At 41.6% G+C, this 16,861-nt stretch overlaps 2 protein-coding genes across 2 annotated transcripts; one reads left to right on the top strand and one right to left on the bottom strand.

Moving 5' to 3' along the window:
* Nucleotides 1–258: 258 nt before the first annotated feature.
* On the bottom strand, nucleotides 259–9,225 carry exoc5 (exocyst complex component 5). The gene is made up of 18 exons (XM_026356368.1): nucleotides 9,038–9,225; nucleotides 8,567–8,661; nucleotides 6,973–7,120; nucleotides 6,681–6,875; nucleotides 5,241–5,305; nucleotides 5,000–5,028; nucleotides 4,784–4,893; nucleotides 4,618–4,662; nucleotides 4,393–4,533; nucleotides 4,232–4,314; nucleotides 3,931–4,140; nucleotides 3,659–3,806; nucleotides 3,466–3,574; nucleotides 2,790–2,910; nucleotides 2,571–2,657; nucleotides 2,348–2,456; nucleotides 1,964–2,179; nucleotides 259–1,432 (listed from the first exon to the last, which is right to left on the bottom strand). The coding sequence occupies exons 1-18, from the start codon at nucleotides 9,062–9,064 to the stop codon at nucleotides 1,244–1,246; spliced, it is 2,127 nt and encodes a 708-aa protein (XP_026212153.1). The 5' UTR covers nucleotides 9,065–9,225; the 3' UTR covers nucleotides 259–1,243.
* Nucleotides 9,226–9,293: 68 nt separating this feature from the next.
* ap5m1 (adaptor related protein complex 5 subunit mu 1) lies at nucleotides 9,294–13,894 on the top strand. Its single transcript, XM_026356831.1, has 8 exons — nucleotides 9,294–9,489; nucleotides 9,646–10,306; nucleotides 10,392–10,619; nucleotides 10,694–10,833; nucleotides 11,567–11,652; nucleotides 11,747–11,859; nucleotides 12,053–12,149; nucleotides 12,234–13,894. Exons 1-8 carry the CDS (start codon nucleotides 9,422–9,424, stop codon nucleotides 12,314–12,316), a joined length of 1,476 nt encoding a protein of 491 aa, XP_026212616.1. The 5' UTR covers nucleotides 9,294–9,421; the 3' UTR covers nucleotides 12,317–13,894.
* Nucleotides 13,895–16,861: the final 2,967 nt, after the last annotated feature.

Consider the following 16,861-nt stretch of genomic DNA (forward strand, 5'->3'; position numbering starts at 1 on the left):
TCCCCGGCTCTCCCTCAGTCCATGACTACTGCACACAATTCATCAACTCATAGATATCTAATCCCCTCTGCTTCGCTCACTTCCTGAAGTCTAAGAAAGAACTTTACTCTGGTGGCAAGAATTCCCATGAATACTTGATGACTTCTATAGAAAGGAAGACTGTTTCATCTCACTTTGAAAGTGACATTCGCAGAGAACTGCAGTAACTTTTGATTCACAGCTCCGTGCTTATGAACAATATTCATAGAGGGACAACCATAAAATGCAACATCTTTTTAATGAGTCACTAATTAAGGTAACCAGCAGTACAGCGGGAGCAGCTTTAAGGAGACAATATTTCAAACATCGGGGACATGATCTGCATTTTTTCTTAGAGCAGAAGACAATGACTATAAACCCTAACACAACAAGCCTTCTAGTTTGTTTCCTTAATTAGCAGAGGTCAACATTTCAATGTCTCCTGACCCAGAAACACTTCAGATCCAGGCAACAATGTCTTTGGACTGTGTGGACCGCCGGCTGAGCATGTGTTGATCTGTGCAATTACAGTGACATATACCCAGTGACCCATCACACCAGTCATCTGAGCTTGAGAACGGACCACCCAAACCTCCAGAGAGATTCTCAGACCTGTTTATGCTTCTATGTGATGGCCTCTTGACCTCTACCTTGTGGTAAGGGTTCAGAGGTCAGAGAGGTGGTCATGTGTCTCTTTTAGCCAGACTGAGCTCTATCTCAGGCATGGTTGAGCAGGCTCTGTCACCTGCAGTTCATTGCAAAGGGAAGGCCTGATGTCTGACTTTACAGCGTGATTGTTTCCCTTTACAGCAGCGTTAGGGTGTCTTCCTGTGCACAAGTGCAGTCACAGATTTATATATTTGGCACAATTAAAAAAATATTTTTAACATAAGTACAGAAATCTGTGTTGTCCATTTACTTGTGTCAGGGACATTTAGCCATGAGGATTGGTGAAGGATTAGTATTTAAAAACAAATGAAATCTTAGGTCAATATACATTTAAGTTGCTTCAGCTTGGGAAAATTATTAATGAACAAAAGGGGTAAAATGCACATTTCCCACATTCAAGGGGCAACCCCACGATGCACAAAGCAATCCCAGTAAAGTCTGTAGGCTGGGGCCGGACTGATGCTTTCTCTGAAGCAGGGATGGGTCTCTTCAAAGTGCATCGTCTCATCAAAGCATGGGTTACTGACTGGAGGGCAGCAAGGTGTTGAATCAGTCATTAACTGAAGTGCCGGCCCAGTCTGGATGAACGGTAGTCTGCCCTGAGCTGGACAAAGGCGTGCAGGAGGTTCCGGTCCAGATTGGTGAGCTGCTCACCTGAACAAACCTGCTTCAGGTTGTCAGGGGCAACCACCAGGAGGTTACAGAGGGCGTGGAGTGTGTCGAAGAGCTGCAGCACCAGAGGGACCTGGAGGACAGAGAAGACAAATTAACAAACCACAAATTTCTTCATATCTTGTTACTTAGGTACAGTAAAGCTGCAAATCATGGAGAAAAAAAATAAAGTTTATATATATGTGATATTTAATATTTTCAATCTATAGCAACACAGCTTGCAAAACATATACTAGTGCATTCTTACATTTACTTATAAGTAACACTGCTATGATTGGTCAATCAACAGAAAATCAATATAGCTTATAGATCGTAGTAATTTATCAAATAGAGTTTTAAAATTGTAGTTTCCAGATTTTCACATGTGAAGAACATTTATAATCTTCTGTATAATTACAAAATCATTACTTTTTGGTCTTTTAACAGCTGTTGCCTCAAAATAAGCAACTGTGCAATGTCATATTAGGCTCTAAATATTCATGATGACCACTTGTCACTAGTCTAAACATTTAATGAAAACAAATGTAAGCAAAATCAGTGCAGGCAGGTAGGCCAAGATTTGCCGTGTCACCAGTGTCTCCTGGACCTATGCCCCCACACTCACCCTGAAGTCCTTGGCACATCGTCGGTATTCAGCCACATCGCAGATGGCCAGCATGCCTCCCATTGAGCTGTAGTTGTACTGTTGTAGATGCTCGTGGATGAGCCGGTGGAAACGAACGCCCAACTCCGTCAGCACTGTGTCTACATTTTTCCCATCCATGGACTTCCGCACGTGCTCCACCTGCCGACTGACGTAGGCGCATACCTTGGAGCAGGCCTGCCATGCGGGAATACACACAGGGACACATGGAAAACATGCTGACAAAACAACTGATAAAAACCTAAGTCAGAAACTATCCATGTTTAGTCTAATAATAAGACAGGCGGATGTACTGCAGGTAGTTTGCAAGTAGCATTTTCTGATTTGTTGACTTGTATCTCTTACTGTAGTGTACTGGATCATGACATTGTTCTCGTCCTCTGGCTTGAAGTCTGTCTTCTTCTGCTCTGTTGCCAAGATGTGTTTCATTTGTCCCACCATGCAGTTTAGTGTTCTGTGGGCAGCAGAACAAATTTAAAAGCTAGCATGGGTTTGAGCTTGCACATATAAATGATAAAACACACGAGTATTTGCTGCCTGTTATAACTTTCATTCCATAAATACTGACCTGTCAATTCCTGTGTCCAGTTTCACTTCCATCTGTTCAATCACCTCTTTCTTCTTGTGCAGGCACTCTGCCAACTTTGGAGATGAGCTGGTGATTGATTTAAAAAGGTATAATTAGAGGTTTCCCTTTTATCTCAAAATGATGAAAGTATGCACGTTTAGATCTAATAACTGGATACTGTAAAGTTTTTATGATTTTAACCTTTAACTTTTAACTGACCTTATTAGAGGCATTAGCTGGTCATTAAACTGCTTGTCAAACAAGTGGAAGATAGAGTTGGCCTGTTGAACCACATCCAGGAAGTAAAGGTTGGCATTCTTGGCATCTGCAGAGGGAATCGCTGTAGATCAAAGAGAGAGAATAAGACAATATAATAAGCCATGAGGTAGGTGAAAGAATAAATCTATATGATTGATCCAGGAATGTCACTGATGCACTTTCTTTTATACAGAATGTATCTCGGCCTGAACTAAACACTGAAAGACACAAAATAGTTTGTTGCATGTTTAGTTCCACTGTAACTTCCTGAAAATGATAAACTCCCTCCTTACAGACGAGACAGATAGTACAACCTGCTTCCCAGTGAGGTTACTTGCATATTCATCTTTGTTTTTTTTACAATTGTTGACTGACCTTCACTGGGTATCTTAAATGTCTGATGTAGGTCCAAGAGACCAAAACATTGTAGTAGTAGGCTTTCTTATCTTAGTCTTTGAAGCTAACTGTGTAGCGGAATTGACAGTAGGTGAATCAAAGTTATTCTTATCATCTGTAAGGCTGGACTGTTTCGTCTGAGGAGGAGGCACTGGCTAAGCCTTAAAGGGAAGTTTCTATTGTCTCAAAACACCACACAGAAGGTTGAAATAATAGTTATAATGTGCTGAAATGGATCTACCTGAGAGACCAATTTCCAGGGCATAGTCAATGTGATCCACACACAGATGTTCAACAAGCAGCAGGAAGATTGAGAAGGCATTCTTAGGCAGGTCAGAAGGATCTGAAAGCTATAAAAATAATACACAACTTTTTTACAGCTGCTTTTCTTTAGATTTAATCTTTTCAGTCAATACAAGACAGAGTATTCTCACTTTATGGCATCTCTCAAAAGCATGGCGCGTCTCCTGCAGCAGGTTGACAACCAGCTCTGGGGACAGAAAGGTCTCCCCGTGAGTGTCAATGCTAGGACCAAGTGGAAGGTTGGTGCGCTGCCTGATGCGCTCCTTCAGCTCTTGAATACTGTGGAAGGATACAGATGGAGATTTTCTGTGTCTGTGTGTGTGTGTGTATGTGTGTGTGTAAAAGAGATTTGCAAATCATTTGACTGCATAATGTGCAAAGAAACTAAGAACCAAAAGCCGACCTGCCAGTGCCAATCGGGCGTTTCTGGTGGTTCTTGGAGTCATAATAGCGCTGAAGAATCATGGCACCTCGAGTGCGAAGATATTCCCTCTCCATGTCAATGTAACTTTCCAGGTATGTGGAGAAAATGCTCTTTATCAGCTTGGATAGGAAAGTGTGCTTGTCTGAGCCCAAGTTAAACTCTGTTAGCTTAGTGGCCAATGTGGTCGTCCTAGAAAATAAAGAAAGAAACGTGTGTAAAAATGTAAGCAGAAAGGTTTAGCTGTTTCAACAGGAAGAGAATATAAAAGTGAAAAAGTAACCTGGTGTAAAGGTCATAGAGGTTTTTGAGGTACTGTTCCACATCAGAGTGTCGAGTCCCTTCCAGCTTTTCCTTAACATGGGCCTGCAAAGACAATGCCACTCAAATATAGGGTGACTGATGTCTAAATAACATGAAGCAAATGAAACTTAGTAGATTTACCTGTAACTTATTCTCAAAGATGTTTTGGATGAGTTTGGCCATAACAGTCTCTGGGCTGCTGAAGACCTCGCCCACTTGCTTGTTGACCCTCTGGCAGAGTATTGCAGTGTCCTCAAACACATCATTCCTTAGGTAGGCGCCCTAGGGAGTCGAATAAAGGGTTAATTAGGGTTCTGCAGATAATACTGGTCCACAAAAACACTGAAGAAAACTTTTTACACTCACTTCCTGACACTGCTTGATATAGACGTCAACACAGTGTGCATAGCCCTTTAATAAAAAGACACAGCAGTTAGTTTTCACTGCAGTTGGAAAATAATATTTTATTGATCATACACAAAAGTAAATAGAATATCAAATCCAGGAAACAAATATAACGAGTCTTAGGCACCTTGAAATGTAATAGAACAGCTGCAACCTCCCGCATGCGTCCAATTTCCCCCCTGCGCTGGGCAGCGGTGAACTCCTGGATTAACTGTCGCTCCAGGTCATGATACTTACCTGTGTGGATATGCAAAGACACAAAGATATTTGAAACTTCTATTGTACTTGTAATAAGCACTGTGTAGTCTAGATTACAGCAGATAGAGCTTTGTCACGCACTTACTTGCAATTTTTGCCTTGACATCTGCAAATCTGTCAGAGATAAACATATTTATTAAGAAAACACTTAAAAATAATATTATTGTTAAAGGTAAAAGTGTATTCAGATACCAAATTTAAATGCTTGAATGCATGTTCTGCAGTGAGTTTACATTGTGAGAGATAGTTGACAGCATTAATACACCACCTAGCCCCTTATTGGACATGCTCCTTTTGTAAAGCTGCCTGCAGGATGCTTAACTCACCTGTCGAATGGCAGCTCCTGGGCAATGAGATGCAGCTTCTGAATGATATCAGCAGCCTCCTTAATCTGAAGGAGAGACAGAAAGTGTGTGTGTGAGAGAGATGTTAGGTGAGGTGAAAAAGAGAGAGAGCACAACGTGACTATGAGAGGTGGACATCCACACAAAAAGTGGGCAGACTGCCGGCAGTGTCTCCACTTGGGGGATCATCATCTTAGAGCAGCCCTCCTTCAGCCTCCCATGTTGAACAGGAAGCTGATAACAGAGAGGCTGCGCTCACCTGGGCATCGGCAACAGCAACAGCAGCAGTCCTGACTTAGCAGCATATCCAACTCTTTATTGGCATGCCTTTTCTGAATGGGCTGTAATCCCACAGGAGTCTAAATCGCCTTCAATAATCTGTCCGGCCAGGGATATCTGTCTCAAAAAAAGGGGCCCTGTCGAGAACCCCCTCCCTCCTCACCCCTCCTGACATACACGCTGGCTGAAAAAGCCCCAGACCTACGAAAGGCCCGCCATCCGCAACTCCTCTGTTCCTGCAGATGCCTGCCTCAGCTAACATCATTACTCTGCTCCCGTGAGGAGGATCCAGCCTTTTTGCTCGGCGAAGGTTTTCTAAGTATCTGTCCCCCAGCTAAGATTAGCTAAATCCCATGTAAGTAATGTAGCCGTCTCCCTGCAGTCAGGGTTTAGCAGCACTTGTCTCCACGCTGGCGGCCCAGCCCTCCCTTTCAGAAGGATTAGCAAAGCCATCCCCCTTCAGCTATTCACTTGCAGCTTTCCTCTTTCCCCCTCGTCTGGAGGTATGCTCAGGAAAAGGAATCTGGCCAGATATTTCTGCATGCCTCTCCAGAAAGCTAGCTCCATCTCCAGCTCTCGTCTTTGGGATTGACCCCCAGACTCACTTCTCTACATCCACTAATGATGTTCCTACTCAGAGGAATTAAATCTAAAGCATCCCGATCTCTGCTGTCACTTATAAAACTGCGAGATCAAACTTTCAGGGGTCACTTGTCTAACAACAACATGGCTTCTGTGTAGGCAGGAACTAAAAATGTGCATTTTCTAGTATGCATGTTATCACCGCCCTTACATGTACGTATCATGCCACAAGCTCTCTGCTGCTGTAATGTGACACAAAGCTGAGGACCAACCAAATTCTCGCTCCCAGACATCCTACTGTAAATGCAATTAAGGTTGACATGAGCATGTTGGCATCCATGCTAGTCAATCAGCCAGCTATTGTCATACAGCAAATGACAGTTTATTAATCCAAATTAGCCAAGGGATCCAACTAAAGGGATAAACTTGACAAATTAATATGGACGGTTTACCTCCTAATCCTATTCATTCTTACCTCCAGCAGTAACACAGTGGGGGTCCTTGTCAGTGGTCACAAACACACACCTCCACTTAAGTGAATGGAAGGAGTAGCTTACTCACCTTGTCTGGGTTATTGAAGACATCACTGCGTAGGTCTCCATCCAAAAACTCGTTGAAATAGGTCATCAGACGCTGAGCTTCTACAGCCCTTTGCCGAGGTGTGTTCACACCTTCCAGTTGGTCACCGAGGTGACAAACCTTAGTAGCAACATAGCTTATATGCTCATCAAGCTCCTGGAAATGCTGGAACGCCACCTGAATTGATACAGAACAAAATGTAAATGAATTCTATGATGCGACATAAAATACTCCAAATGAGCGTATTTTGAGTACATCAAATCATATAAGACACCTGATTGCTTCTCTGCAAGTCTTGTACTTTATGGGCAAATTCTTTGGCCTCACGATGACACTGATGCTCAAGTTTCTCTACTCGTCGCTGGATCTTCTCATCCAGTTGCTTCAGCTCCTCTATGTGGTTCTCAAATTCTTCCAATAGCCTATGACAGAGATGAGACAGGGCATAGATGCAGAACCTTAAATTGCTCTAAATAGCATACAGCAAATGTTCAACAAACAACAAGTAAACAAATATTACTCTTTCTCTGGAAGAGTAATTGGGGACCACAAGGTTAAATCTGTTCCACTGACCTCACAGTTTAAGTTAATAGTTACTGAGTAGTGCCAGATGCTTAATTCCAGGGTCCCCAGAGTTAAGAAGCTGTGAAAACTAGCAGCTTCGTCAGCTGCATTTTAAGTGCCATCAGGACTACAGAGCAAATGTTCTAAGTCAGCACCACATTTCACAGAGTAGGAAACATCCCAAAATGATGAGTGTATAATCTCTTGACTAATTCCCTCAGCACTGGCTACAGCTTAAAGACATCTCCCATCCCTTCCCAATAGACACCCATTTCCTGGCTGGTGACTCACAGTGTGGTGGCCTCCACAAATATGTTGTCTCTGACTCCACGCTAAGGAGGTGGTGGCAACAGTTTTGTGAAGGGAGAAGATAAGGCATGATGGATCTGCAGTATAGTTAGACTGTTTTGGCATTTTTGCTTACGAGACATAACTTGGTCCCGAAGTGTAAACACAACAAGCAATGAAACCATGAAAAAAGCTGTTAAACATAGACATATCCTGTTTCTCTCAAACCCAACCATCAAAAACAAATTAGCATAGAAGAGCCAAAGATGAGCATTAGTAAATGCAGAATGATAAACTCAGTTCAGCTCAGTTAGCAAGTTCATACCGACAGCTAAAGTAAAGAAATCATTACTGACGTCAAACAACTTTTTATATTTATTACAAGTAGTTGTTTTCCAGTAAATATTCTAAAACTAAATTCAAAAAAGGGCATTTTTACTGTTGATCCCTTCAAATGTTGCCAATATGCATGTAGGAGAATGCTTTTTTGGCTTTGAGAATGTTAAATAACAATTTCTAGTTCATTTATAATTAATTTGTAAATTATAATAAAATAATGGATGTCTGCATCTGATAATATTTGAAAAATATTAAAGAAATGATTTTGCATTGAGGACCACAATATAAGTAGTAGGACAGGATGAAATCATACCAAGAGTTTGCATGAAGTGCTCTAGTCCTGAGTAGAAAGGCTGCATTTAATTGTTATATGAAGCATGTGAAGCAACTATTAAAAAAAACTGTGAACGTAGTGATCCTAAAATTGTCAGCAATTTCAAACACTGGAAACCAAAGCCTGATTTAAATAGTGTTTTATACAGCATCTTAAAGTCAAAGTGACAAGGTCCAACCGGTTAATATGTTTTAGAAACCACAGAACACATTGTTGTAAACCAGACTGTCACAAATGTCAAGGCTAAAATCTGGGCCTTGTGATTCTGTTGGGCTTGACTCTCTTTGACTTGAACATGTTATTCAGAGAAATGCAAGATGTGTGTTGTAAATAACCCTCTTACCTTTTAGGATCAAATGCTTCAGCCCCTCCTTTGGAGCCTCCTCCGGGAGTTCTCCATGCCAATCTTTCAATGTACTCATCTGCATCAAAAGGCTCCTGGAGAAGTCATAAGGTATAGATGGTAACGCCACAACAACAAAACGCCAGCTAATAATGCGATGCTAAAAGAAAACAACCTGGTATTACTGTTATTTTGATGATGCACTGTAACGTTAGCTTAAACTACCTGTTTTTATTTTGTAGCACATTAACAGCCAATAACCATTTCCTCCAGGAATCAAATTCGTATAGATAAACAGCATGTGTCCCGTTTTCTGTCTAGTATACAACATAAAGCCAACTTTTATTTTAATTCTTATTCAAACACTGGGAGGATGTACAAGGGCAGCACCGTTAAGTTGCCGTTAATCATAGTTAGCAACCTAGCTAGTCTGCTAGCTAACACAGCTCTCCAGTGCAGCAGTCGTTTTACCTCGAAAAGCTGAGCAGTTGTCGCCATGTTTAAGATCCAGCCGGCGGCGTAGTGAAATGCAATTTAGGAGAAGGAGCGCAGAATCGATAAAATCGCCAACTTCCACATGGATTTGTTGATTTTGTACAGTTTTGCCCTTTGTTGACAGCTTGCTCGTTAGCAATACAGCTTCCTGTGTGGGAGAAAAGGGTGGGGATAGCTGCTTGCCAGTGCGCAAGCGCAGATGTCAGCTGATCGTTCGTAGCTGTCACGTGAAACGGTAACAGGAAGTTTATGTCTGTGTCAGTAAAAATTACGAGGAATATTTCAATTGAATAACTGAACAAGAAGATGAAAATATTCAAATCGAAGTCGTAAATCGAGGGCTTCAGTGCAGTCGGCAAAATGAGTGTGCGCGCTTTGTGGATTATTTCTCACGAGAAGGGAGAACAGTCATCCATAAAATTCTCTAGGTTTGTAGATGAGTTATACTGGTTTTCATGTTTCACTTCTTGACTAGTTTGTAATCGTGTTGAATAATGTAACAGTGTTCTAATATCTTAAAATCTCTGCCGTCACATTTCTTGCAACCTTCTTCCTTTTGTGAAGTCTTGTGTCTCCCCCCTCAGGAGGTTCTCCACTGTGGAGCACCGTGCAAAGAGCCTGGGAGGTTCTTCATATGTAGCAGTCCCAGAAGACAACAAAGTGCTGCAGCTCTTGCTCACTGAGCTGGGCCTTTCAGACTCAGACAAGTCTTACGTAGCTCTCAGAGATGATTGCCTTTATCGACAGCGGTCACCAGCCCTGGAGTTGCGTGTGGATGGTCAAGAAAAGAGAGTACTTTGGCCGGTGTTAGCCATGTTACAAGGGCCACTTATCTTGGCTTGCTTGCCTTTAGTGGATGCCCCTCCAGAGCCACGACCGCCTCTGGCCAACCTGCTGTCTGTCTCACAAGGCCTCACACTCCTGGCAGGTCTGCACACTTTTCTCCTTGGCTCTGGCAGCAAGCCTGATAATGAGGGGCTGGCCTCTCGCCTGGCAATGCTGCCCTCTGTACTCCTGCAGGTTTGTCCACTTGGCACGCCGCTGGATGTCCCACTACTGGGGACATCTGCTACACACACAGTGCACACACCTGCTGGTATCCAGAAGCAGCCAGCCTGGAAGACAGGGCTCCACCGTGGTCGCGCTGTGGTGAACGTCTCAGTGATGGAAACAGTACGCTCCATGCAATATGGTAACCGGAGCAGACAGGACCTCTGGGATGTTTATGGCACAGTGACATGCAAAGTAAGTGCATCATGGAAAGGAAAGGCACTTTTTCCTTCTATTTATTCTTTTATTTTATCCTGCCTTTTTGTTGTTCTTTCAACAGTGTGAAGTTGAGGGGGTGCTCCCAAATGTGACCGTGACTCTCACACTGCCACCAAATGGTTCACCACTGCAGGACATCCTAGTCCATCCCTGTGTCACCTCCCTAGATTCTAGTATTCTGACTGCAAGCAGTGTTGATAACTGCGATGGTTCAGCTTTCTCTGGGCCATATAAGTTCCCCTTCTCTCCACCCCTAGAGCCTTTCAGACTGTGCAGCTACACGTCTCAGGTAAAATACACATACGTCTCACCTCACACATTATTAGTCTTGTGATTCTTACTGATACTCCAATTTTTCAACAGGTCCCTGTTCCCCCCATCCTCGGATCCTATCAGCTGAAGGAGGAAGAGAACCAGTTGCGGGTGTCAGTAACCCTCAAACTTCACGAAAGTGTGAAGAATAGCTTTGAGTACTGTGAAGCACACCTGCCCTTTTTTAATAGGTAAACAACACAATAACCAAAAAAAAGCTAGATCTGAGAACTCCTGCTGCCTCGTAATGCAGCTTGACTTTTTAAGTAGATTGTTATCTTACCAGCTAATTAGAAAATTTAAGGTCTCTTTGATGAGAGAACTTTATCACTAGCTAGGTTTTTTAAGATCTCTGTATGTGTCATGCACCATTTTAGTTTAGAGAATGAAAATATTAACTTACAGATATGGGCTAATAATGCGTGCATATTTAATCCAAAATTGAAATGAATTCAGCTTGTAACATAAATTAAACAAGGTCATTTTTTTTAAATAACCATAACATTAGAAAAACACGCTAGTATGCAAGGACAGGATTATAGATAGTAGATTTTATATTTTGTGTGAGTATGAAACAGAACTCTCCTACTGTACATCCTATTTAAAATGCACAGATTACTTTGGAAAACAGCTTCACTGGTTTCACTACAGTACACTAAATAACTCGCAAAAAGTATTCCAGCAGCCGGTAACCAAGTTTTAAATAGCTAACTGTTAATTATCTGACACAGGATGCAGAAATGTCCCTAAAATGTTGCACTAAATTTTTTTAAATGATCCGAATGAGATAAACTGTTCTTCTGTGTCAAATCTATGTTCATTACTTGTCTATTTTAATATTTATCTTTAACATGTCAACACATATATTTAGTATATATATTTTAAATGCAAACATTTGCATGTCCACCTTTTTGTCTCGTGCAGAGATCAGATTGGCGTTGCAGATGTGAAGGTCAGCTCTGGACAACTGGATATTTCCAAGGAGAAGAACCTGCTGGTCTGGGCCCTGGGTAGGCATGTTAAATGCAAAAATAACTTGTTTATTGCTGCTGTATTTTATTATAAAAGAACCTAATGGCTACTATTTCTCTCACCAATGTTTAGGACAAAAGTTCCCTAAATCTCGTGAGGTCACAATGGAGGGAAAGATTAGTTTTTGCGGGCCAACACCAGGACCTACTGATCCCCTCTGCACAGACCTTACAGCCTACATCAAAGTAAGTTAAAATTAGTAATAATCATAAATATGTTAGTCGGGTCATGAATCAATTGTCATTACTGTTATTTCTGTGGTCTTAATATTCTGACCATCTTCATTGTATGGCTCATTATCATTTCTTTACTAGCAATGTAATTATAGATATTCTTTAGAATGAACAATTATTACCACCTCCACTATTATCTCCACAGCTGTATTTCAGGGTGCTTGACATGACACTCTCAGGATGCTGTGTGGACCAGCATTCAGTGCAGGTTTATTCATCTGCCAAACCACGGATCGTTACATGTAAGCTTACAGTACTTATTCACAATCTAGATATTTGCTCTATACAATTTCCTGAAAGTAAAAGAAACTTTGTCTTATTTTCAGCCCGAGAACTTCAATCCAAAGAGTACTTCATATGGAATTCAACAGGCACTGCTCCGGTATCCTCTGGGCAGATGATGCTATAGCATGGATCCATAAAAAGTAGCTTGGTGGGAAAGTGGACCATTGACTGTCAGAGTCAGACTCAGTGTGTCAGTACTCTGTGATCCACTGAACACACGTTTACAGTGTGAAAACCTTGACTGGCAGAAGTGCTGATTTTGTTGCTGTACTCTAACTTTTATCCCCCAGTCTTCACCCTCCCTCAAATTTATCCCATTGCAGACACAATGGCCACCCCTCGCTCTGACAGTCCCACTTCAGTGACTCTCCATCAGCCGGATAATTAGCAGCTGGGGCCTTGTCATCAGCTGTTGTGGGCCTGGAGGAGAGGGGTTGCTAGGCTGTGAAAGGCCAGGCTGCTCTGGCCAGTGTATTGGCTACAAAAGGCCCCTCTTTTAGAGTTGGCAGGAGTCCTTACCCCCACCAGTCACTCGCCTCCACCTCTTTTGACCCCATCCCCGCCCTGTCAACTAGTGGTTAGTTCAAACACACAACCTCTCCAACCAGACTGTGATTGAGCGCTGACCCTCTGGTCCCCTGAGACTTTAAAAGCAGCCAACCCTATTCAATGAGCAGGAGCTGCGTAATTGGTGAAAAAGTCACAAGGATGGTAATGGTTGGGCTGTTTCTTGAGATTACAGAGGTGTTTTATCTGAGTTAATGCAGTACTTCAATGGATATGATTTTCATCTTATGTAGGTAACAGCAGACTCTGATACTTAATTATTATAAAGAAATTATTAGAAGAAGAGATGTTTTCCAAAGTTTATATTATGTTGCCTGGACTATATAGTTAAATGCGAACTCATGTTACATTTCTCCTGTAAAAGCTCCTGTATTAAGTTTAATGAATAACTAACCAAGGAAGGGTTAAATCAGAAGAGATGGTGCCCCACTATTCCACAGCAGCCAGACTCCTCTGAGTGTCCTCATTGTCTGGTGTTGGCCTCTTGTGCCCCTTGCTGGTCCAAATGCTACATTCTCACGTGGATTTCCACTCAGAAGGCTGACCATGACCAATCCTCTGTCAATTGGAACCAATTGCTCACACGGCATCCTTCACCTTCTTTTTATGTAGCAGTACAGAGTGGCAGACACCGAGACCTCTCGACTCTCCCCCTCCACGATGATTTGGCTTTAAGGACCAATGTGTATGGCTAGCGAACTGGAAAAGGAGAACTTTTTGAAGAGAATCTCCTCAGTATCCCAATATGTGGTCAGTCTGGCTCCTGAAGTCTGCAGCCACTGGCCCCTCACTGGCAGACTTTGCTTTGTTGATTGAATGGCTTCCTAAGTAGACCTTCCTGTTTTAATGTGTTCCTTTGCTCCAGTAACTGAGGCCCATAATCTGCTTTCTACAATTACACATTTATTCCATTATTGTTTATTCTTGTATACATGCAAAGGTGTAAGAGATTCACTGTTTTGTACAGTAATCATCTAAATAAAAATCAGATGTGGCAGAAAGATTTTACAGTAAAACAGCAATGTGGGTTGTGATAAATCATAGTAATACATCATGAGATTGCGAAGCCATTGGTTATTCAAAACAGTTTTTTATGCCAAAATATTTACTACACTAAAATAAACCCTTCAACTAATTCACTGTACTGTGCAGGTTTACCTCACTGTGTCCCTTAGTCCAATAATGACACCCAGTGGTGGTGGAGTACAATTTAGTTCATGCTAGACTGTTTTCATTTCTTTAAATGAGTTTAATACACGTCATCTAACCACTATCATATTATGTTTGCCAATTTTATTCCTGTTCAGACCCCCGTTGTGTCACAAGATCCCACTTGTGGAGTAACTGTGCAATTAGTTAGTTTCCTGTTTTCAGTGTAATTATATTTCAAGAGCTATAAATCTTGTTCAGATGCCGAAGGATTATTTTGTGCTCATTACTGTGCTGGATGTCAAATAAGAGACTATGGCTGATTTTAATCCCATCTTTTTGAACTGAATAAATAATTCTTAATTTTGGATGCTTGCTACAGTATCAATATTGTAGGAAAGCTGAAACGGGCTTTAGATTCACCAACTCTAGAGAAATTTTTTATTCTCACCCATAGATGGCACCATAAACTCAGCAATAAGGGCACTATGTGTTTGTGATGTGAATTTGTTCTTGAAATATATGAGATAGTGAACATGACCATTTAGGAAAAAAATAATTTGTTAAAGAAAGTTAAGCTAAAAAAGACAAAAAAAACTAAAGACTATGATTGACTGACAGAAAAATAACAGCATTTGGCAGACTCGGGCCACGTCCAACCCCCTCTCTGTGTTTTACCCTTGTGTTTCCTTGTCAGTTGGCCATGATACGTTTTATCTAAAACACATCACCTGTATCCAGCCTGTTGAACCGTTTTTAGTGCCTGTCTTTTTTTGGGACCTTTACTTCGATCATGCTGAGCCTCGTCTACTGCTTTGGACAGGAATTGTCTGCTGGCCATCACAGAGTTGAGGTACAGATTTTGGCTGCAGAAGGCAGCTGGGGTCCAGACTAACCCTAACTCTCCTGTGGTCTTATCTAAGAAGATGTCCCTCTCTGTGGGCCTTCTCACAAGTTGCATCCCCCATTGCAGATGAGCCTGTTGACTGCGAGTTGTCTGGGCCTCCAGAAATTCTCCCTGGAAAGTTCACAACAAATCAGAGGTGGAAAAGTAAGTAGCATCACTGGAGAAAATATCTTTACTTCAGTCATGTACATACAATAAATGCAATTTTGAGGTACTTGTGCCTTATTTGTATATTTCTATTTTATGTGGATTTTCTACTCTTCTACATATCAGAGTAGATGCAGTTGTATGGTATTTTCTTCGTGCAAGTTTTTACCTGATAACAGGGGCTTTTCGGGTCCCTGTGCCCTGAAAATACATTCCACTGAGGAGCAGTCATGGCTGTAGACCACCCTAATTTACACTCCACCGACACTTTAATCAGATCCACTGGGACAGGCAGGGCCCACATTCACAGCTCACAACTGTCACTCTCTCACTTTCTCTTTCTTTCCATCTCATCTTTCCTCCATCTTAATTTTTTAATTAATTAATTTGCTTTACCTGAATCATTTTTCTGGAGCTTTTGTTTCCAGTCTGGCCAGTTGTAGAAAACCAATGGACAACCCCATTTCTGCAGTTCCTGTCCTAGAACAAAGATCAAAATTTCATAAATGAAAGATGGCATTGGGGTAGTGATGCTGGAACGGTCAGCAGGGTATTTTCCCTTTTTGTTTTATATTATCATGATAATTTGATTGGCAGTGTGGCCAATTTGAGGGGCCAGCGGTTCCAGTGCCTGAGGAAAGATAATGATGGGATGTCTGGGTAAACAGTCAGAAACCATAATGCAAAATTTTGTGTCCCAGCACAAGATTGAACAGATAACTTCTCTTATTAATCAGGCAACAAGCCTACCCTGTTATAGTTACTTTACAACTGTAGTAGGCAGCTGATTTACTGTGCTAACCTGGGGTCTTTGGCGTGGATAGGTGTGAATTGTTGCTTTGATTCTGTGGGATGCTACCTGCAAAGCGTGGTTCTTAAAGCACACGCATATACATGTTACAAGTTACGTAGTATCAAAAGCCCTAAAACAATACAGTGATATGTAATAAGTAATAATAAAAGCAATAAAAACAATCCCTGAGTGACAGTGAACATTTTCAGACAGAACATTTCTACTAACCTGAAAGAGTTATATCCTGTTTCAATGGAGGCAAGGTTGTCTTTCTATGTCTGCAAGATCCTGGCGGCTGCTCCAGGGTGACCGACAGAGCAGGAAGAGTCCATTGTTGTTCGAGCTGTTCCTCCTCTTCTTGCAGACTATTACATGGAGCTACCTTACGCAGCCTTGATCTGGAGCCTGTGGAACCCATTGTCCTGCTCTCTGTCTCAACGCACCAACTTTTCCCTTTTGAGTCACATTACCATTGGTACAGGTTGGTGTTAATTAAAATTACTAATTTCACAATTTTAATTTATTCACATCTGTCACAAAACATTTTATTACTGTTGGTCCATCTGTTTTTAATCACTTCCTTTAAAAAAAAAAAAAAAAAACATTTTCAACTATAGAAAACCACTCTTGAGTTTTCCCCATGTGTTCCAGCTGCTCCCAAGTAAACCTGGTGGTCTTCACTTCAACCCTGCTGTGGAACTGAATCTTTGTCCTGATGCATCTCTGTCTGGTGCCAAAGTACAAATGCAACAAACACTTCTGATTGTCATTAAAGGAGTGTGCACACCAACGTTGCCTTCATACTTTTTCATTATAATGAGCTAAGTTTCTATGGCAACTCTCCCTACAGGTTACTTCGTAACTTATAAATTAATGCTTGAAAGAACCTGTTATTTTCAGGGACCCCCCCATTAGAGACAGACATTGTAGTTCTGTCTGTTCCCTCATACTGTATCACATACATTATGGTGTGCACAGATATTAACAATGCACAAAGGAACGAGATGAAGTTGACATTTTTCTTTTTTTTATGGAACTATTTCAACAACTGTTGCAAAGAAATTCTGTCTCATCATCAGGTCAAAATTTAGCATAAAGTATATATT

Source organism: Anabas testudineus, chromosome 12 (assembly GCF_900324465.2).
Source record: "Anabas testudineus chromosome 12, fAnaTes1.2, whole genome shotgun sequence".
NCBI lineage: Eukaryota > Metazoa > Chordata > Actinopteri > Anabantiformes > Anabantidae > Anabas > Anabas testudineus.

Excerpts from the sequence above, each read along its gene's own strand:
- ap5m1 (XM_026356831.1), top strand. The coding sequence starts at position 9,422 with ATGAGTGTGCGCGCTTTGTGGATTATTTCTCACGAGAAGGGAGAACAG. Across the intron at positions 10,307-10,391 it reads ATGGCACAGTGACATGCAAA|TGTGAAGTTGAGGGGGTGCT; the intron begins GTAAGTGCATCA and ends TTCTTTCAACAG. Across the intron at positions 11,653-11,746 it reads CCTGCTGGTCTGGGCCCTGG|GACAAAAGTTCCCTAAATCT; the intron begins GTAGGCATGTTA and ends ACCAATGTTTAG.
- exoc5 (XM_026356368.1), bottom strand. The coding sequence starts at position 9,064 with ATGGCGACAACTGCTCAGCTTTTCGAG. Across the intron at positions 5,306-6,680 it reads TCTTCAATAACCCAGACAAG|ATTAAGGAGGCTGCTGATAT; the intron begins GTGAGTAAGCTA and ends TCTCTCCTTCAG. Across the intron at positions 1,433-1,963 it reads GATGTGCCAAGGACTTCAGG|GTCCCTCTGGTGCTGCAGCT; the intron begins GTGAGTGTGGGG and ends TCTGTCCTCCAG.